The following is a 21,924-nucleotide window of genomic DNA, read 5'->3' on the forward strand; positions in this document are numbered from 1 at the left end:
TTTTTTGGTTTTTTGAGACAGGGTTTCTCTGTGTAGCCCTGGCTGTAGACCAGGCTGGCCTCGAACTCAGAAGTCCACCTGCCTCTGCCTCCCGAGTGCTGGGATCAAAGGTGTGCGCCACCACACCTGGCTGAAGGTTTCTTTTAGTATCCTGTTTTTTAACCTGTCCAGAACTCTGAAGTCTATATGGAGAATGGAAGTTTTAATCTATGTGTAAAGCATTAGATATTATTTGAGAGGTTTTGGCTACGAAAACTAGGCCATCATTGGACCCCATTGCTAAGGGGAAGCTAAATCAGAGGACCAGTTCCTGTAGGAGCTTTTTAATACTATTTGAGCAGTTTCAGTCCAGAGAAGGAATGCTTCTACCCACTCTGAAAAGGTATCTTTAAAAATTACCTAGTATTTTTTTCTTTCTGTAATTGATTTTTGTATTCACATTATATCCCAATCACAGGCTTTCCTCCCAGCCCTGCCCTTACAAATCCCTCTCCCCATTATTCAACACCCCCCCCCCCCGTCTTCTCCTCAGAAAACTGGAAGCCTCCTTTGGGTACCACCGCATCCTAGGACATCTTGTCCTAGCAGGATTAAGCAACTCCTCTCCCACTGGGGGCCAACAAAGCTATCCTGTTAGGGGAAGGGAGTCCAGTGGCAGGCAACAGAGTCAGAGTCAGCCCCTACTGCAATCGTTAGGGGACCTGCATGAAGACCAAGCTGCACACCTGCTACAAATGTGTTGGGAACCTAGGTCCAGCCCCTGCATGATCTTTGGTGGATGATTCAGTTTCTGTGATCCCCCATGGGCCCAGGTTGGCTGACTCTGTAGGTCTTCTTGTGGTGACCTTGACACCTCTGGCTTGCTCAACTCTATCCCCCTCTTCCACAAGACTCCTTGAACTCTTCCTGATGTCTGACTGTGGGTCTCTGCATCTGGCTCCATCCACTGCTGGATGAAGCCTCTCAGATGACGGTTATGCTAGGCACCTGTCTGCTAGCATAGCAGAGTGTCATTGATAGTATCAAGACTGGTTCTCTCCCATTGGATCGGTTTCATGCTGGACCAGTCACTGGTTAGCTATTCCCTCAGTCTCTGCTCCATTTTTATCCTTGTGCATCTTGTAGGCAGAACTAATTTTGAATTGAAGGTTTTCTGGGTGGATTGATGCTCCCCTCTTTCCACTGGAAGTTCTTCCTGACTACAGAAAGTGACCACTTTGATCTTTATATCCCCTGTTGGTAGGAATTTCAGCTAGAGTCACCCCATAAACTCCCCAGAGCCTCTCCTATCCCAGGTCTCCAGCTAGTCCCAGAGATGCCCCTGCAATGATGTCGGTTCTCACTCCCAGCCCTCTCCCATCACTTCCCCCAACATCTGATTGCTGTTCCCATACCTCTCCTTACTCCCTACCCCACCCAGTTCCCTCTTTCCATAAACCTTTGATTATTTGACATATGCACAAAAGATGCTTCACTATACTCCAGCGACACTTGCTAAATTATGTCCATGGCAAATTTATTCATAATATCCAGACTAGAAACAACCCAGATGTCCCTCAACTGAAGAATATATATATATACACACACACAATGGAAAACTATTCGGCTATTAAAAACAAAGACACCATGAAATCTGCAGGCAAATAGATGGAATTTGAGAATATCATCCTGAGTGAGGTAACCCAGACTCAGAAAGACAAGTATGGTATGTACTCACTTATAAGTGAACATTAGTCATAAAGTTCAGGATAATCATGTTACAATCCACAGACCCAAAGAAACTTCGTAATAAAGAGGCCCCAAGAGAGGATGTGTGAATCTCACTCACAAGGTGAAACAGTTATCAAAAATTACCCAGTATTTTTATCATCCCCCAGCAGGCTGGATCTTGAAGTCAGTTTTCCCAGAGTTCACCAGGATGTTGGTCTCTCATTCAGACCAAGGGCTATCTGTTTTGGATTCACTTGAGCATAAACCTGAAGTCTAGCTGAGACATCCTGCATCAGGTTGTCCAGACTTTGTATAGCCTACCTTAGTCTGGGCAACTCAGAAAGTTTTGTAGACCCCAAATGAGTAGCCTGAGTCAGTTACCAGAGTCCTGCCAGTTGTTTCCAAGAGAAAGATTTTTCCCTCTGGTGTCCTCCATCAACCTGTGGGGTTAAGTTGTCCATTTCTTTTTTACCATGGAGTCTCAGGCAGCATTTGGTCATGATACCATACCAGAATCTCCATCCCTAGGCCCCAGTGGTCTTAGGGCCATTTGTCAGGCAGCCAAGTCTGACGGTGGAAGACAGGAATTTGTGGAGGAAGACAAACAGCCTCTAGGGGAAGCCAACCTTATTTAATGTCCCCTTTTGTCGTAGTAAGAAGCTCTCTTTTTTTCTCTAGATCACACTGTGGACATGGCTGGTAGTAAAAGCATAGCACTGGCAGTCCGTGTATACCATGGTAGATTTTCCTTTCCCCATCTGAGAACCTGGGTCACAGCCATCAGTGCTGCTCTCTGAGCAGAGGTACTCAGCGTGGGCCCATACCATTTCAGCTGAAGTAACTACTGTAGCTCCCACATACTTGCTTCTGTCTTTCATCTCCTGACAGTCATGGATGAGCACCAGTGTCATCAGGCAAGAGATCAGCCGAATTGATGGTGCTGGGTTTCTCAAACTGGACCCGAGGGCGCGCCAGGAGTTAAGGCCTGGTCACGTGGCCATTAGACAGCCAGCATTCTGGACTTTCTCAGGAGGGCCTCAGTCATGCATGGGTGTTGTGAGGCTGAGATCTTGACCCGGTGTTAACTCGTTTGCTTTATTTTATTAAACTAGCAATAACTGCCACGGCTCTTACACAGGTGGCCCATCCTGTGGCTGCAGGGTCCAACCACACAGGGCATGTCACGGCCCCAAAGTTTTCCTTAAATTCCCGTTAGGGCCGAAGCAGAAATCAGAGCCGTTTTTAAAGCCTCAAATGTCTTTTGTTTAGTCTCAGTCCAGATTAGAGACTTGGTGCCCTACTCCGTGCTGGTGTATAGGGGTCTTATTATTTCCGCAAACTCTGGAATCCAGAGGCATCCATGTCCTGCTGTACCCAAGAACTCTTGAAGCTGTCTCTTAGCCTTTAGAGTTGGGATTTGGAGGACGGTAACAATCTTACTCGGAGACAGGATCCTTTTGCCTTCCTTCAGCTGGTAGCGAAGATAGGCAGCCTCTGCTACACAAAGTTGAGCTTTCTTAGCTGACACTCTGTAGCCCAATGTCTACAACTCTGACAGCAGCTGCTCGGTGGCTCTTTTTGGAATCTATCTTTCCAGAAACTTCTAACAGAATAGCGGGAAGTCTACATTTAGTGTCTTTAATTCCTGGGGCAACACGGTCCAAGTAAGTTGCCCACTGTTACCTCCCACTGGGTCTGTTCATGTAAAAGCAAAGATGGGTCAATTCACCTCTGCCAATGGGAAGCTGGAGAATACATATTTTGGGTCAAAGAGTATGTTCACCTGATTCTCTGGAAGAACCAGACTCATGAGGATCAAAGTTCACAGGCAAGAGAGGTACAGTCCAAGGTACCTCTTGGCTGGGCAACAAGATATCCGTTTCTTCAAGCTAGGTAATATAATCTGCAATTTCCCCTTATGTGTCCAGGGTCATTGAGTATTATTTAATTTCGAAATAGGTAGCTGAACTGGGTAGTTGAACAATTATAGGAGCTTAGTGTTGAGCCAATCCCGAGGTACTGATTTCTTTAATCCCCTACGTGAGGGTGAGACACCCAAACTTTGCTGGGTATCTGTAAGTCTCCCTGTGTATCATCATGAGGGAATGGGACAGTGGCTTTCAGTTATGTAAAAGACCTTGTCCCACTCAGCTCTCTGTTGTTAAACACTCTTTAAGGTACTTTCCAGCAACTGGGACCTAGTTATACCATTAAAAAACTTTTTAAAACTTTTTTATTTTTTTACATCTGGGGACAAGTTGGGGACAAAGGAAATCTTTTTAGTAGCTATCTTTAATCCTTTAAAAAGGACCTATCAAAAGTTGTTTAAAGTCTGTGTGGTCAGTGGTAGATAGAAGAGATAGAAGGAAAAAATTGTTTTATCCAGGCTGTGCTGTCTGGTAGTGATCCCCTTGCCCAGTGCAGGGGGGCATGTATGTATGTATGTAAGTATGTATGTATGTATGTATGTATTTATACTTTTCAGAGAATAAAGGGTTTTACAGATCACTGATTTAAAAGGAGACATAAATCATAACAGAGAAGGGAGTAGAACTTCCTTTTTACTTCCGGCTCAGCCCAGGGGAACTTCCCCCCTTCCCTAGGGCAGCTTAGAGCAGGTGCAGAGCAGAGGGAATGCTCACCTAGGGGATTCTTCCCCCTCCTTGTGTGCTTTCTTCTTACATGGCAGGGGGCCCTGGATGAGACACCCAGATCCTTCCCACTTCCACAGTGACTAACCCTGACCAAGAGCAGGAGTCCAGCAACAAAATGCGCCAGAGCGCCTGCTCCTGCAGTGGGACAGGGGAAGGGGCTTTTTGGGTTTCTCTGGGTGACCTCTTGCAGAAGCAAGAGGATTCAGGTCCCCAAAAGGATGGGGCATAGTTCTTAAGCCAGAGGGTCCTCACACCAGAGAAAGCTACTGGTCAATGCAGAGAAACAAATCTGACAGAAACACATAGAAAGACAGAGTTGTGCCACACCAAGACACACATGGAATGACACATGAACACAAACACACACGCATGCATGTATGCATGCACACGCACGCGCGCACACACACACACACACACACACACACACACANAGAGAGAGAGAGAGAGAGAGAGAGAGAGAGAGAGAGAGAGAGAGAGAGAGAGAACAACCAGGGGTAGCCATCACACTGAGCAGACAGGAGGACTCTCACAGGGATCCTGGACACTGGAACAGCCAAACAGAAGGCACCTTAACTATACTTACCTCTGGAGGTGACAGAACAGGTGACTTTCCAGTTTGTTTCTTATTGTGGTGGAGGTGTCAGACCCATCTGAATCGATAGGCAACAAATGATCAGAGGGAGTCTGGGGTGGTGGTGCTGGACCATCTCAAGTTGCACACCCCCTAGGAGTACCTGACTACTGTGCTCTTTTGTTTTCTAAGGGGCTCTGAGACCCCAGTGACTCAAGGTATGGTCTCTGGGATTTCTCTGGGGCTTTCAGAAACATTGTGAGGTATTCACCAGAGAAGACTGCTCAGACATGGGCCTAAGATAATAGAAAGTCTTCATTAGCCGGCCATAGCTACACTGGGTGTTTGAGATCCCAGTGTACCCCTGAGTCATTCTCAGGGTGAGCTTTTAAGCACAAAACATATGCCCTAGGTTGACATATGTCAGTTCTCAAGAACAGAACTACAGAAGCTAAAAAGCAAGGTTAGTACACTTGGGACTTTCCCAGAATGATATCAACTTTGACAGATTAGACCTTTGTTTTAGTTTTGGCAAGTGTTTCTGTCTACATTCTGGATTTTACAGCCAGAATGGTCCTTTCATCATGGAGTCAGTTGTGCTAATTGTGAGGCCTTGTTATTGTACTGACCCCATAGGCTCAGTTTAAACATTTGGTCTCCAGCTGGTGATGCTGGTTTGGGAGGTGATAAAGGCTTTAAACAGTGGGACTAGAGGAAACAGGTCTCTGAGAACACAACCCTGAAGTTTCGTTTTGTCTGTGGTCTCTGCTTCTCTCTTTGCTTCCTGTCACGGAGTGAGCAGCCTCTGTCACGCACTGCGACTGCCATGACTCTGCCTCACCTTACGCATGCACAGTCACCACAGCCAAGGGATGCCGATGGGATCCTCTGAATGCACAAGCTAAGAGATACATTAAGGTGTTTGTCACAGTGACAGCCAATCTGATTATAACATTATCACAGAAAGAAACCAACAGCTCAAGGCTTAGCCAGTCTTCTCAGAAAACTAAGCCACATGTCCCTGCCACTGAGGTGTTCGAGTAAGATGACCACTCAACAGAGTAGGCATCAGCCCAAGAGATGGGGGTGGGGGTGGGGGCGGGGATGTAGAAACTTCCAAGTTTCTGTTCACCTATGAGTTTCATTCACTACCAGCTCAATACCTCCACCATAAATACAATTCGAGAGGCTGAACTGGCTCATCCAGGCTAAGGCAGGAGAAGGGCTGGACTTAACCAGCAAGGGAACCAAATGGGGATACTCAAAGAAAGCTGTGGCGAGGACGTTGTTCTGTGAAACAACCTTAGCACGGCGATTGCACCATCCTCTCTGTTGAAGACGGAACCCAGGTTCAAGGTTGTCGCATGACTCTTCCTGGCAGATTGATCATCCCGTCCAGTGTGATGACTGGCCAAAGAACCGATCTGATATAAGTCAAGATCGGTGAAGCCATGAGCCTTTAGGGTTAGTTATGAGAGTGTGGGTAGGGAGTTACAGGGACATGAGTAACACAAAGGGACATGTGTCACTGAGAAGCCCTACTCAGCATGAATCACTGGTGCTCCTTATGCAATAGCTATTTACTACTTAAATGTAACAGCCTGAACTGGCTTCTTGAAGATCCATGTGCCTGTGTGTCTTGCAAACTTGGGCTTCATTGTTTGTTTTGTTAGTTTCATGAACCCCTGAGCCTCTCCTGTCCTACAAAGGACTGTTTCAATCCAGAGGAAGGGACTGAGTCTCTGTCTTCGCGTGCATGTATGCACATGCACCAATGTACACACATGCATATGTGTTTGTAATGTGTGAGTGCAAATGGATGCCAGAGGTCAGTCTCATGTGCCCTTCCTCAGCTCCATCACTTTGGGGTTTGAGATGGAGTCTCTCACTGACCAGTCAAGTACACTAGGCTGACTGAACAGCACGTCACAGGGATCTGCCTGTCTCCACCTCCTCACTGCTTGAATTACAAGTGTATGTCACCACGACCTGCTTTTTCCATGTGTTCTGGGGTGGAACTCAGGTCCTACAGTTTATATGACAAATGTGTAATCCCACAGGCATACCTAAGAGGTACCCTTTATTCATCTCAGGCATCCTCAAGCTAATCCAGCTGGCAATCATATTATCTATCACAGTAATATATAATGTGTTTTAGCTGTTATTTTTTTAAACATGCATATTAAAACTCTCTGTTTTAATACAGTATTAATAGATCTAACCCAAATTTAAAAAGTAACTTGAGGGTTTTCAGCACTTTTTAATTGTGTGTGGATGTCCTCAGATTGACAAACCCTAGAGTTGCAATTTGTCTTGTTTGCTATGTTCCTATCACCAGACTGTCTTGACCTGCTAGCTTCCAGTAATGACATGGAGACCTTTTATTATTAGTAAAAGCTTAGGCCTTATAACTTAGGCTTGTTCCCACTAGCTTGTATAACTTAGTTAACCATCTACACTTGTCCACAGTTGCCACAAGGTCTGCTAGCTCTCTCTCTCTCTCTCTCTCTCTCTCTCTCTCTCTCTCTCTCTCTCTCACAGTCCCAGCACCTGTTCCTTCTACCTCCATGTCCAGATAGAGAACCCCCCCCCATACACACCTCCTCATGTGTGCTCACACCTGATCCTTTCCCAGAGTTCCTCTCTCTGCCCCGATGTTCCACCTTTCCTCTCCCGCCCTATCGTAGGCTGTCAGCTCTTTATTAAACCAATCAAGTGATGGAGAAGATGTTCTACAAAACATGGAGGCAGGTGGTGCTTCATAAAAATAACAATACCAAAGTTTAGACAGTACTCAGCACTCTGCTTGGACAGAAATCAACATCTGAATAATACAAAGACAACCTTCACACAGTGCACAAGATTATCTCAACACCTTCCTGTGTCCCACCTCCTGCGTCTCCATAGGTCTTCTGATCACCAGGTCTTCTTTTCCTTCAGGCTGGCAAGAGATCTTCAGGTCCAGCTCTATGGTGGATGAATGGCAGTGGGGAAGAAATAAAATGGAGCTTCAGAGAACTGAGTGAAATCAGTAAACAAACAGCCAATATTCTCTCGGGAGCCTGTGGCCTGCATCGTGGGGACCGTGTGGCAGTAGTGCTTTCCCAAATCCCAGAGTGGTGGCTGATGATCCTGGGCTGCATGCGGACAGGTTAGTAACAGCCCACACAGGCTGGGCACTCTCCCTTGTGAAGGAAATGGAGGGTAGAGAACTGCAGCGTCCTCTCCCCAGAGAAACCCCCATAGAATGTGTTGTCCCTCTTCCCCGTTGGTCCCCCCACCCGCCCTTCTGGTTGGCCCCCATGGCTGTGCACAGCCCTTCTCTGGGGAAGAAGACAATTCCCGCCCTAGTCCTAGCACTCTTTAACCGGTTTGGCTTCTCCAGGTCTTGTTTTCATGCCTGGAACCATCCAGTTGAAATCCTCAGACATACGCTACAGGCTGCAGGCATCCAAGGCCAGGGCCATTGTGGCTGGGGACGAAGTAGCTCAGGAAGTGGATGCTGTGGCCCCTGACTGCTCATTTCTGAAAATCAAGTTGCTGGTGTCTGAAAACAATCGAGAAGGATGGCTAAACTTCAAGGCACTGCTAAAGTGAGTATCTCCTACCTTAGTCAACTTTTCACTCAAACCAGAAATCCAACCAAGAAATTGTACAGTTGTGCACAGTGTAAGTCTAAGGGAATTGAGACAGTGAAGAAAGAAAAGCAAATAAATGCAAGTGTTTAGTATAGGTTCACTCCAAAGGTGGGTGGAGCCAGGCATTCAGACACCTCCCTAAAAGCACATAGAATGCCCCCAAGGATTTTCCAACAAAGGAATGATATTCATTTGTTCATGGTTTTAAGGGACATCATCTCATCCTTCTGGGCTTTTATACTTACAAGTCCAGAGTCCCATGCTACAGTAGCATTTAAAAGAATCCCCAGGAGACTAAGGGCCTAAGGACTTGGCTCAGTGGACAAGAGCACTTGCTGTACAAGCATGAGACCTAATTCAAATCCCCAGCAGCCATGCAAAAAGGACAGCATGGCTGCACATGCCTGTAACTCTAGCATTGGGAGGTAAAGACAGGCAGACCCCAAAAGTTCACAGGCCAGCCTAACCTTGCCTAAAACTAAGATTCCAGTTCATCGAGAGACCCTGTCTCAAGGCAATATTGCAGAGAGCAGTAGCAAGAGACACCTGTGGCCTTTGAGTGTCCACATGCACTAGTGCGCTTAGCACAAACGTGAATACACCCCCCCCCACACACACACACACTGTACAGGCACATATACATGCATAGGGATAGACAGACACACACATGGCAGAGGCACATAAAATGCATATCACATAAGCACACTACACAGGCACATACAAACACACAGATATACATACACATACTACATACTGAATGGGGTTGAAAGGCATCTAGAACTATTCACCATAGCCACAGATCAAATGTGAGGTGAGCCCAACAGTATATGAGACAACCCCTCAGAGATGCCTGGTGCACTGACTTTCAGGCTTTTCCCACATTCTGTATCCCTAGGAGACACTTTGCAGAATAGTGGTCCTTCCAGAATTTCATAGAAAGACTGGCTGGATAAATGGGATTCTTACCACATGTTTGAAATCAGTCCATGAGAGACATATGCCTTAGGAAACATTTAGGGAGAACATAAAGGTTTTCCCCCCTTTCTACTGTCATGATCTTTGAACTAATTTTCACAAAATAAGCAATAAAACACCAGCTTTTAAAGATTCAAATTCAAGACACTAGAAAGATTGCCTAAAAAAACTGTAGGTTCTTCCAGAGAATAAAAGTGGGTGGCAAGAAGATGATATGATGGTATACATAAGTGACCCTAAAAAGTCCACCAGAGAACTCCTAAACCTGATAAACAGCTTCAGTGCTGTAGCTGGATATAAAATTAACTCAAATAAATCAGTGGCCTTCCTCTACACGAAGGACAGATGGGACGAGAAAGAAATTAGGGAAACAACACCCTTCACAATAGTCACAAATAATATAAAATACCTAGGTGTGACTCTAACTAAGGAAGTGAAAGACATGTATGACAAGAACTTCAAATCCCTAAAGAAAGAAATTGAAGAAGATCTCAGAAGATGGAAAGATCTCCCATGTTCATGGATTGGCAGGATTAACATAGTCAAAATGGCCATCCTGCCAAAAGCAATCTACAGATTCAATGCAATGCCCATCAAAATTCCAACCCAATTCTTCACAGAGTTAGAAAGGGTGATTTGCAAATTCATCTGGAATAATAAAAAACCTAGGATAGCAAAAAACATTCTCAACAATAAAAGAACCTCTGGTGGAATCACCATGCCTGACCTTAAGCTGTACTACAGAGCAATTGTGATAAAAACTGCATGGTACTGGTACAGCGACAGACAAGTAGATCAATGGAATAGAACTGAAGATCCAGAAATGAATCCACCCACCTATGGTCAAGCTGGGAAGAACCCAGATGTCCCTCAATAGAGGAATGGATACAGAAACTGTGGTACATTTACACAATGGAGTACTACTCAGCTATTAAAAACAATGAATTTATGAAATTCTTGGGCAAATGGATGTTTCTGGAGGATATCATCCTTAGTGAGGTAACCCAATCACAAAAGAAGTCACTAGATATGCACTCACTGATAAGTGGATATTAGCCCAGAAACTTAGAATACCCAAGATACATTATGCAAAACACAAGAAAACCAAGAAGGATGACCACTGGGTGGATACTTCATTCTTCCTTAGAATAAGGAACAAAATACTCATGAAAGGATATAGGTACAGAGACAAAATTTAGAGCTAAGATGAAAGGATGGACTATCCAGAGACTACCCCATTCGGGAGTCCATCCCATCATCAGCCACCACACCTAGATACTAATGCTCATGCCAACAAGATTCTGCTGAAGGGACCCTGATATTGCAGACTCTTGTGAGGCTATGCCAGTGCCTGGCAAACACAGAAGTGGATGCTCACAGCCAGCTATTGGATGGAACACAGGGTCGCCAATGGAGGAGCTAGAGAAAGTACCCAAGGACCTTAAAGGGGCCGCAACCCTGTAGGTGGAACAACAATATGAACTAACCAGTACCCCCTGAGCTTGTGTCTCTAGCTGCATATGTAGCAGAAGATGGCCTAATCGGCCATCATTGGGAAGAGAGGCCCCTTGGTCTTGCAAACTTTATATGACCCAGCACAAGACAAGGCCTGGGCCAAGTAGTGGGAATGGGTGGGTAGGGGAGCAGAGGTGGGGGGAGGGTATAGGAAACTTTCGGGATAGCATTTGAAATGTAAATAAAGAAAATAATAATAATTAAAAAATAAAAAAAAATTAAAAAAAAAAGTGGGTGGCAAGAAATCATGTGGCGTACTAAGAGACTAGCTCTGCTCTTCCTGAGGTTTAAGTCCCAACATCTATATGGGAGATTAACAACTGTCTATAACTCCAGTTCCAGGGTATCCAATGCCCTCTTCAGGCCTCCACAGTAAACATAGACACGTTGTACATAAATGCAGGCAAAACATCAATACACATAAAATACAAATAAATACTTTTTAAAAGTCACTTGGAAAGCTAACTTCCCACTTTCTGTGCCCCTGGTATCATTCTGGGGCCCAACAACAATTGAATCAACATGAAGCCCCTGCTACTTAACCCCTTGCTTTCTTTGTTGCCGGGTTACCTTTTTTGCTAAACTGAGATGGGTTTTCTTGACCCCATTTCACAGAGAGACTCACAGAGGTTAAGTAACATGCACAATCTCACATAGCTAACAAAGTTCTAAGTCTGACGCACTCAAGAAATCCATGAATTTTACCACTCAAGAGCTTCCCTTCAGAGACAGGTCATCATCTCACTTGCCCTTGTCAGCTCAAGGGCTACTGAGAGAAGGCGAGTCACAGTATCCAGTATCATCAGCATCCAGGCTAGATCTGAGACACTGACTTTCTGGTTCCTGTAGAGATGCATCCTCCATTCATCAGTGTGTGGAGACAGGAAGCCAAGAATCAGCGGCCATCTACTTCACTAGTGGGACCAGTGGCCCTCCCAAGATGGCAGAACACACCCACTGCAGCCTGGGCATCAAGGCCAAGATGGATGCTGCTGGGTAAGCTGATCCTTTTCCTTCTATAGATTCATAGCAATTGTTCTGAAGGCAGGTCTGATCTTCCCTGGAAACTTCGAGAAAGACAACCGAGAAGTGAAGCTATAAAGGCAAGGCTTCACACACACAGAACTCTTTGGTGTGATGTCTGTGTTTTAGACAACACAAGGTCTCAATACCTCTTCCTTGTGTCAAGCCACAGTGGTAGGATGGATGGTTAGCAATGGGGTACAAAAGTCCTCTTCCAAGATGCTCTCTACCTTGTCATTGGGGTTCTCTGGTAATTTGTTTTAATGGCACCCAGATTCTAGTAGGACATCTTCTTTTTGCTAGAAACAAATTACTTTGCAAATTTATTCATGTGAAAAGGATCATTAGAGGAATGAGATGAACTGTGTTATTGGAGTTTCTAGAACATAGGTCTCACGACAGTACTAATTTCATTACTAGGTCACTATGACCTGTGGAGTCAGAAGGGACAGTGACAAGGTCTCCATGAGCTAAGAACTGAAGATCCTTTTTACTGCAATGGTAATTTTATTATTAAAATAGGAAATAGCTTAATATTAAAAAACTTTTTTAAAGCATAAATATCCTACCTATGAGTCAACAATATCAGAGAGCTAAATTAATCTAAATTAGGAGTGAGGAGTATAGCTTCATAAAGTCCTTGTCACGCAAGCAATAGGACTGTGGTCCCCAGAATCCACATTTTAAAAAAGTAGTTTGGTTGCCCACATTTGTGATGCCAAATCCTGGAGGTGGTGATTGGTGGCCTCCTGAGACTCCCTGGCTGGCAATTTTAGCCTAATTTATAAACTCCTGGGCAGGCCAAGAGAGATAATATCTCAAAAATTAAGGTAGAGAGAATCTGAGGACAACACCTGATGTTCATCTCTGGCCTCTACAAACAGATACATACATACACACAGGAGCGTGTGCCCTCCTCATGAACACACATATGCACATGATTCCACATAAAATGAATAATTTAATAGATGAGCTGAAATAAGATACAATTTTAAGGACATGTAATAAATTATTTTTGAAACTAAAATATTACTTTTCACTACCACCATCCCAAATAGGTTCCAGTATGCTTAATTTCCTAAGGAGATCAACCATCTTGAGTGTGTGTGTGTGTGTGTGTGTGTGTGTGTGTGTGTGTGAGAGAGAGAGAGTGTGTGTGTGTGTACATGATTGTGTGTTCTTCCTGTCTATCCTACAACATCTTTGCTTTGACAAGGGGTTGGTGCCTCTTATTCTGCTCTGGAGAAAGAAAGGAAATCAGTTTTCCCAGTGCTGCAGCTGTGTTCAGGTAGTTCATGGTACTTGGCAAAGAGAGCCAAAGGCCTTCTCAGCAAGCTTGAAGCTGGCTAGACTATTATCTGCTGACCTGGAACCTGAGGCCCTAGCCTCACTGAGCAAAGTGCTTGTACAAGTGTGAGAACCTGGACTCAGATCTCCAGCATCCACAGAAAAGCTGCATGTGGTGATGCATGTCTGTAATCCCAGCACTAGAGGAACATAGCCAGTAGGACCTCCCTAGCACTCATTGGCCAACCAATCCAGACAAGCAGTGAGCTCAAGGGTTAAGGAGATACCCTGTCTCAAAGAATACGGTGGAGAGCGACAGATAAGGACACCTGGCATGTACACACATTCATACATCAACACACACACACACACACACACGAATGTTTCCTCTGATGTCTTTTGTTAGTAAGCTTTTTCTGGGTGATTCTGTTTGTTGCGTGTCCTAGCATTGGGAAGAAGGTGAGAGTAAAACCCAGTTATCTTCTAAATAGTGTCTTCTAGGGTAACAGTTTGTAGAGCACTCTCACACTTTCACACACACTGCATGCCCACATCTAACCCTTCCCCCATACAGCCCCTCAAGCACCACACTGTTGATAAACACTCATCTCTGTATGCTTATGTTCTGTGTTTTCAGCAGCTGGACAGACCTGGGTACTTCTGACATAGTATGGACCATCTCAGACACTGGTTGGATACTGAACATTTTAGCAGCGTTTCTGGAACCTTGGACATTGGGAGCATGCATATTTGTCCATCTTTTGCCAAAGTTTGATCCACAAACTGTTCTAAAGGTAAGAGAGGACCATTTGCATTGGTTGATCAGAGTAAACTCCGGATCTGCACACTCCAGGTTATTGCAGTTAGTTTCAGTTCATAAAACTTCTGCTAAATCTCAACTACATGGATGAGCAGTGGACAGCAGGAAGCAGGACAGAAGCTTGTGCCCATCTAACAAAGCTCATGGTCTAGGGAGAGAGATAGATGGATATATTGATCAATGACTTGCATTCAAGAGATGGGACTAGTTGGTGGCTCTCCCAAGAAAGAGGCACTTGTCTTGATATCAGATCTCAGAAAATGAGATGATAGGTAATACCATCGTCCTCACACACATATGTGTGTGTTTGATTGTGTGTGTGTATGTATGTGTGTGTGTGCATGTTTGTGTCTATGCACATGCATGTGTATGTCTATTCATGTGTATGTATGTGTATGCATATGAGTGTGTGTGTGTGTGTGTGTGTGTGTGTGTGTGTGTGTGTGTGATATTTCCTTATTTATTTGTGGAGTAACACAAGACAATGCTTAAAATGTATGGAAGACCATTATTCTAATGTACAGTTGGAAAATCATTCACATGGGTCAGACACTGCCTCTGTCAGCTTAGGCTAGTGCACAGAAATGCCTCAGACTAGGAGGCTCATATAGCCACAGAGTAGATGATTCCCACATTTCTGAAGAATGAGATGGACGATGATCAAGATGCCAGAGGGGTTGCCTGCTTAACAAGGGATCTCATGCTGGCTTGTAGGCATCACCTTCTTCCTATATCCTTAGAAGAAGGAGAGGTGGGGAAGGAGGGAAGAGAGAGAAGAGGAAGGGAAAAGAGGAGGTGAGGAGAATAGAGAGTCTCGTTCTTTACTTATGGCAGTAACTAACATGCCATTGGCGTGCCTTTTCATTACTTGGCATTATTACCTCCATATCCAACCACATGAGGGTTAGAGACCTATCCTATTGCTCCATCCAGCATATAGGAAGCATGGTTTATATCAGACACACATGTAACCATCACAAGATAGAAACCTCAAATGTTTCCATAGCTGCAGAAGGTGCTCATGCCTCTCCTGGCCATGCCCTCACCTCGTAAGTTACTAATTCTTTTGACTTATACCAGCTTAAATTTCACCTTTTCTCTTTTTGTGTGTGTGAACTCAGGTGTAGGATGTATAATCTTTTGTGTCTGGTTTCTTTCCTTCAGCTAATCTCTTTGTGAGGTTAATCTATATATTTTTTCATGTGTATGAAGTTTGTTTTTTTTTTAACTTGCTCTATAGTGTTCCATTCTAAGAATGTATCTAGAAATGAACCTTCATTTCTTCCCCATCATATTACAGATGGGTGTTTTCCTTGTGTCCAGTTTGGGAAATTTGCATGGGAGGAATTGAAGAGCGAGCAAGCGAGCGAGCGAGCGAGCGAGAGAGAGAGAGAGAGAGAGAGAGAGAGGATTCTTTTTCCTGTATAGTCTGAGATAGTCATTAAGAAAATCTACATGCTGTAGTTGCTTATTACCACATAGTAACAAACAATAAATGTGCTTTCATTTTGACTGCAAAAATATAATACAGGATAGCTAGAGTTGTCAGTTACACTTGCAGGAAACATTGTGTGATCTGTGCATGTTCTTTATTTTTTTTCTATACATTTGTTTAGATCACTGTTCAGTTCTGCTCAAAACAAGTATTGTGAGGGAGACAGCATTGCATAGTGTGTGGGAAATACTGACTCCTCCAGTTATTTACAATCTGCTTAACCCTGCAGGGCTCAGGTCCATGAACAGGATCCCAGTACATAGTGCATGAGGTCCTTGTGAGACCTGCTTGAGTAAGCATTCGGTTCCATGCCTTCCAGGAATTGTTTTTCACAGTGATTTTCTTGGAAATAGCCAATAATAAACCTGGTTCCAGAAGGTTAAGGCACTGAGTGAAGATCATCTAATTCATTTGTTGCAGCATCTGGTCTATTCCTCCTGATGGCTGAGACTTTGGTGGGGAGAAGTGGGGGATCATGAGGATGAGTCTTAAACTGATTGTGAGGAGCCAGCCAGGCTTTGACAAAAGTGTTGCAAATGAATCTTGGACCTTTTTCTATCTGTGTTCATTTCCTCCGTTGCATCTTGAAAATGTGTGAGAATTATGAGACTTGTTAAGTCTAAAACAAACACAACAGACAAACTAGGATTTCAGTCGTGATCACTAAAACCTGAGAAGTTGTGATTGACATGGTGAGTTTCACATCTGTGTCTCAGAGCAGTGTCACAGACGGCTTTCTCTTTGCAGGTGCTTTCCAGCTACCCCATCAATAGCCTGGTGGGTGCCCCCCTCATTTACCGGATGTTGCTACAACAGGATCTTTCCAGGTGATGGACCTCTATGGGACTGGTAGGAGTCTCTAGACCCATCCCTGCCCTTAGTAAGCTGGACGTACTTAGCCTATATAAAGCCGGGAACACCATCACAGCACCTAGAACTCATCCCCAAGTCTGGGTAGACTTCAGTTCCAATGAAGCTAAAGGTAAATAAACTCTCTTCTTTAGTTACAAGTTTCCACATCTGCACAGCTGCTTCAGTGGAGGAGAGACCCTTCTCCCAGAGACTCTGGAGAGCTGGAAAGCCAAGACAGGACTGGAAATCCGAGAATTCTATGGCCAGACAGAAACGGTATCTGCTCCCAAGGAACCATGGGCTGGGCGCACCTGCTGGACTTGAGTTTCTGTTTGATACCCGCATTATTGTGAAGCCGTGTAGACTCTTTTAGTTGGGAAATACTAATAGAATATCTACAATGGGAACAAAATGATCATATTCCTAATTTCATGGGGATTACATTCTAGTGGGGGAGGAAGAAAAAAAAATCAAGCAATAGGTGCCATGGTAGGTGATGAAAAGGGTTATGAAAAAGAGGCAAAGAGTAGTTAAGAGCTAGAGGCTTAATGTAGTCAGAATTCTGGAATTTTGGTCTCCTTAGAAGACATAGAAATATCATTTATTTATATGCTTTCATTTTCATTTCAGGTATGAGGCTACAGGGCTCTTTACAGCAGCGGATTGTGATTTGCCTCATACTGTAGTAGAGGCAAGGTTTTGCTAGTTGTAGATAGTTTCTGCAGTTGTGTGACATTTGGAATTCTGGGAACTTTTCAGAGTGTATATAAATGAAAGGGTCCCAATAGGTGGGGTTGGTGGTTGGTGGTCATTCATTTTGTGTGTGTGTGGGGGGGGGGTATGGTTTGTTAGTCATGCTCAAAGAAGAAACAAGAAGAAAGAAATTGGGATCAGAGATCTCTATATTTTTCTCCATCTATCCTCTCTTCTTTTTCTCCTATCTAGTGATGGGATTGAAACCAGGGGTATAAGGGTGGGAAAAAGAAGAACCAACAAAGTAGCAAAGACCTGCTACAGGAGAAGAAGAAAGAAAATAGATTCCCCTCTTTCTCCTTCTTTCTCACCTATCTAGTGATAGGGGGTCAGCACAGCTTAGTCTGGTCTGTATTACTATAACCTAATACCTGAGGCTAGTTGTTTTATGAAGAAAAATAGGTATTTATTTTGATTCATAGTTTTGAATGCCAGGAAGTCTAAGGTTGGAGCCACTACCAAGTCCCATCAGAAAAGCATTAATTCCTCTTACTGACCTAATGGTTCCTTAGAGTTTCCATCTTCAACACCATTACTATGGCAACCAAAACCCAGCAGCTGTTCATTCAGACAAAATGATCATGGAAGTCCTCTGTGCCCAACATGTATCTGTACCATCTGTACTACTCATCAGAACAGCCTGCAGATTCCTCCAACTCGACTCACTTCTTTTCGGGGCATCTCCTATTTTTCTCTCCTCTACTCTGCCTTCTCACCTACCTTCTTTTTCTAGATAATGCCCTCTTGGCAGTGTTCCCCCAGTAGGCTGAAGGCAGCACTGTCACACTGTGACATGAAGCAGTCAGAAAGAGTTTGCAAACACAAGTGAGGATCACATTGTATGGAGAGCACACCCAGCAAGGCTTGCTGTTTATCTAGACAAGGACGTGTGCAGAGGGGGCTTCTCCTTTTCCTTCCTCTTCCTCTTCTTCCTTCTTCTTTTTCTTCTTCTTCCTCCTCTTCATCCTCTGCTTCTGCTTCTGCTTTTTCTGCTTCAACTGAGAATCAAGTCAAGGGGCTTGCACATGCTAGACAATTAGTCTACCACCAAGCTGTACCCACCCCTACAGTGTAATATTTCTATATCTGTGTGCTACACATCATGATCACTCAGAGTATTTAGCATATCCATTTATTCAAACATTTACCATTCCTCTGTGTTAGGAACATTGCTTCTTCCCCAATTTTGAGATGTGTGATCTGTTACTGCTGATTTTAGCCACTCTAACTCATTCCTCCCATCTTGTTGGATTTGTGGAGGGTAGTTGTTTATTTCTCTTCTCTAGGGAGTAGCCAGATTGTCTTCTGAACAAAAAGTTTTGTGGCACTACTTGAGTTAGAGTTCCAGGAAAAAGGAGGGAGCCAGGGTATGGGAATGGAGAAAACAGGGATGCGAGCAACTGAGGGTAGAGGTGAGACCTGCTTCTGAACCTTTCCTTCCTTGACTGTGTGGTTCTTCCTGAAGCTTGCTGTTCTGTCCTTGTCTCTCCACAGGGACTTACCTGCAGAGTTTCCAGGACGATGAAAGTCAAACCGGGCTCCCTGGGAACCCCCTTTGCCCATTATGATGTACAGGTTTGCTATGGGTGATAGGGGTGGGCATTGGTCTGTGGAACTGTATTTATTTGTTATGTTTTCACTGAGTTGCACTTGATTCAGTTATTCTAGCCTAGCTAGGTGAGTGCCCCAGATCATCACTTTCCAACCTAAAACAAACAAAAACAGATCTGGATAGAATTCCTCTAGTCTTTCAAACAAGAACTATAGCCAACACTTTTAAAAACACAAACAGAAGGAGCACTTTCATACACCTGTGAAACCGTAATAACTGTAACACCCAAACCAGGTAAATACATTACGGCAACATAAATAAAGCTACAGATCGATATGGCTGATAAACATAGAGGCAAAATTTCATTTAAGAAAGATCATTCACAATGACCAAGTTGTCTTTATTTAAGACACTCAGGCATGATTTAAAATACTTAAAATGGTAAATATAATAAATCAAAGAACTTGACTTAAAAACAAAGCTCATATGATTATCTCAATAATGCCTCTGACAAAATCCAACCCAACTTCATGGTAAATATTCTGCAGAGAACAAGACTGGAGGAACAAAACTCAGTATAGTAAACATTATATATGAGAAACCCATGGCCAAAATCACCCTAAATGAAGAAAAGTTAGAAGAAATTAGATTAAAATCAGGAATAAGACAAGGCTGTCCACCCTCCCCTGAAGAAATAATCTCATATAAACATCATCTGTCAATAAAAAAAGAAATGGCCAATGAGCTGAGGCAGGAAACAGGTTGGACCCTGTCAGGAAGAGAGATGATTCTGGGAACTAGTAAGAGATAAAGAGAGAAAAGATGGGAGACAGACCAGCAGGGAGATGCTGAAAGACACTAAGGAAGAAGCAGGCCACGACTGAGAGAGAGATAACTAACCACATGGTAGACAGAATAGTTAATAGTCAAATGGGTTAGATAAGTTACAAGCTAGTTATAGAATGAGCCAAAGCTCATGGTCATGGTAGATGATGTTTTTGATGTGTTCCTGGATTTGGTTTGAGAGTATTTTATTGAGTACTTTTATATCAAGGTTCATAAGAGAAATCTGTCTGAAGTTCTTTCTTTTTTAAGTCTTTGTGTGGTTCAGGTACTAAGGTGACTGTAGCTTCATAGAAGGAGTTTGGCAGTGTTCCTTCTGTTTCTGTAATATGTAATAGTTTCTGTTTATGTAATAGTTTGAGGCATATTGGTAATAGCTCTTCTTTGAAAGTCTGGTAGAATTCTGCCAGAGTAAAACCATCTGGGCCTGGGTTTATTTTGGTTGGGAAACATTTGATGACTGCTTCTATCTCTTTAGTGGCAAAAAACATTTGGTAAGTAGTATCTGTCTAGAAAGTCATTCAGTAAGGTTTTCCAGTATTTTTGAGTACAGGCTTTTGAAGGAAGACCTAATGATTCTTGGAATTTCCTCAGTGTCTGTTTTTATGTATACCTTTTCATTTCTGATTTTGCTTATTTTGATACTATCTCTATCTTTTGGTTAATTTGGCTAATGATTTTTATATCTTGCTGATTTTCTCAAAAAAAAAAAAACTCTTGGTTTTATTGGTCCTTTGTTTTGTTTTCTTTGTTTTTAACTGATTAGTTTCAGACTGACTTTGATTATTTCCTGTCATCTACTTATCTTTAGTGTGCTTGCTTCTTTTTTTCTAGAGACTCCAGGTGTACTTTTAAGTTGCTGGTATGAGAACTTTCTAATTTATGTAAGAAGGCACTTAGCGCTATGAACTTTCTTCTCAGTACTGCTTTCATTGTGTCCCATAAATTTGGGTCTGTTACACTTTCATTTTCATTGAATTCTAGAAAATCTTTAATGTCTTTTTGATTGCTTCCCTGAACCAGAGATCATTGAGAAGAGAGTTGTTTAATTTCCAGGAGTGTGTAGGCTTTCTGGTGTTTCTGTTTCTGTTGAAGTCCATCTTTAATTAAAAAAGAAGAAGAAGAAGAAGAAGAAGAAGAAGAAGAAGAAGAAGAAGAAGAAGAAGAAGAAGAAGAAGAAGAAGAAGAAGAAAGAAGAAGAAGAAGAAAAAGAAAGAAAGAAAGAGAGAGAGAGAGAGAGAGAGAGAGAGAGAGAAAGAGAAAACAGAAAAAAGAAAAAAATCAAATGGATGAAAGAACCAACCATGAACCCTACAATTCTGAAGCTACTCGGAGGAAGTATGTGCAGTAGCCTACGAGATACCATCACAGGAAAGGGCTTTCTAGGTAACACTTCACTTGCTTAGTAATTAAGGCCAGCAATTGGCAAATAGGACTTCATAAAACCAAAAGGTTTCTATGGGATAAAAGAAATAATCAGTCAAGTGAAGAGGATGTTCACAGAGTGGCAGAGACTCATTGCCAGCTGTACACATGACCAAGGAATAGTTATCGGAATATAAAAAGCACTGAAAAAAAAAAAAAAAGAAAAAGAAAAAAGAAAAATCAAGAAAACAAGTGACTCAATTAAAAAAAAAACAGGCTGTGGATATGTACAGAGTTCTCCAAAGAAAAAGTAAAAAATGTTAAGAAACATTAAAGATATTCATTATCTTTAGCAATTAGGGAAATGAAAAACTAAAGCTAGTATGGAATGTCATTTTGCCCCAATCAGAATGGCTGAGACCAAGAACAGAACTAAAACAAATGTCATCAAGGACAGGAGAAAAGGGGGACTCTCACTTATTGTTAGTGTGGTTGCAAAATGGTGATTCATTATGGAAATCAACGTGGAGAATTCACAGAAAAATAAAAGCAGGTCAGCCATATGTCCCAGCTATCCCACTCCTTCATTTATGCCCAAAGGACTCAACATCCCATTCCACAAATATGTGCTCAGCCAAGCCAGAAAATGGAAACGACCTAAATACCTTTCAACTGATGAGTAGGTAATGAAAACTAATATAGATACATTATGGAATACCATTCATCTGTAAATAAAAATGAAATCATACACTTTGCAGATGAACAGATAGAAAATATACTGAGGGAAGTAACCCCGACTCAGAAAACCACTGTGTGTTCTCTCTGACTTCAGGCTCCTAGCTCCAATCCTTTAGGTTTGAATATGTAGTAA

The 21,924-nt window shown here is 43.1% G+C and overlaps 1 protein-coding gene across 3 annotated transcripts in view; it reads left to right on the top strand.

Moving 5' to 3' along the window:
• Acsm2b (acyl-CoA synthetase medium chain family member 2B) overlaps window positions 1-21,924 on the top strand; it is a 54,392-nt gene that overhangs the window by 21,942 nt on the left and 10,526 nt on the right. For all 3 annotated transcript variants that reach the window (XM_029540755.1, XM_029540750.1, XM_029540763.1), the window contains 7 exons: window positions 7,876-8,086; window positions 8,321-8,528; window positions 11,913-12,059; window positions 14,011-14,167; window positions 16,436-16,515; window positions 16,693-16,816; window positions 18,788-18,868. In XM_029540755.1, coding sequence (XP_029396615.1) covers window positions 7,876-8,086; window positions 8,321-8,528; window positions 11,913-12,059; window positions 14,011-14,167; window positions 16,436-16,515; window positions 16,693-16,816; window positions 18,788-18,868 — 1,008 coding nt within the window. The remainder of the gene's footprint in view (window positions 1-7,875; window positions 8,087-8,320; window positions 8,529-11,912; window positions 12,060-14,010; window positions 14,168-16,435; window positions 16,516-16,692; window positions 16,817-18,787; window positions 18,869-21,924) is intronic.

The sequence above is a fragment of the Mus pahari genome, chromosome 1, assembly GCF_900095145.1.
Source record: "Mus pahari chromosome 1, PAHARI_EIJ_v1.1, whole genome shotgun sequence".
Taxonomy (NCBI): domain Eukaryota; kingdom Metazoa; phylum Chordata; class Mammalia; order Rodentia; family Muridae; genus Mus; species Mus pahari.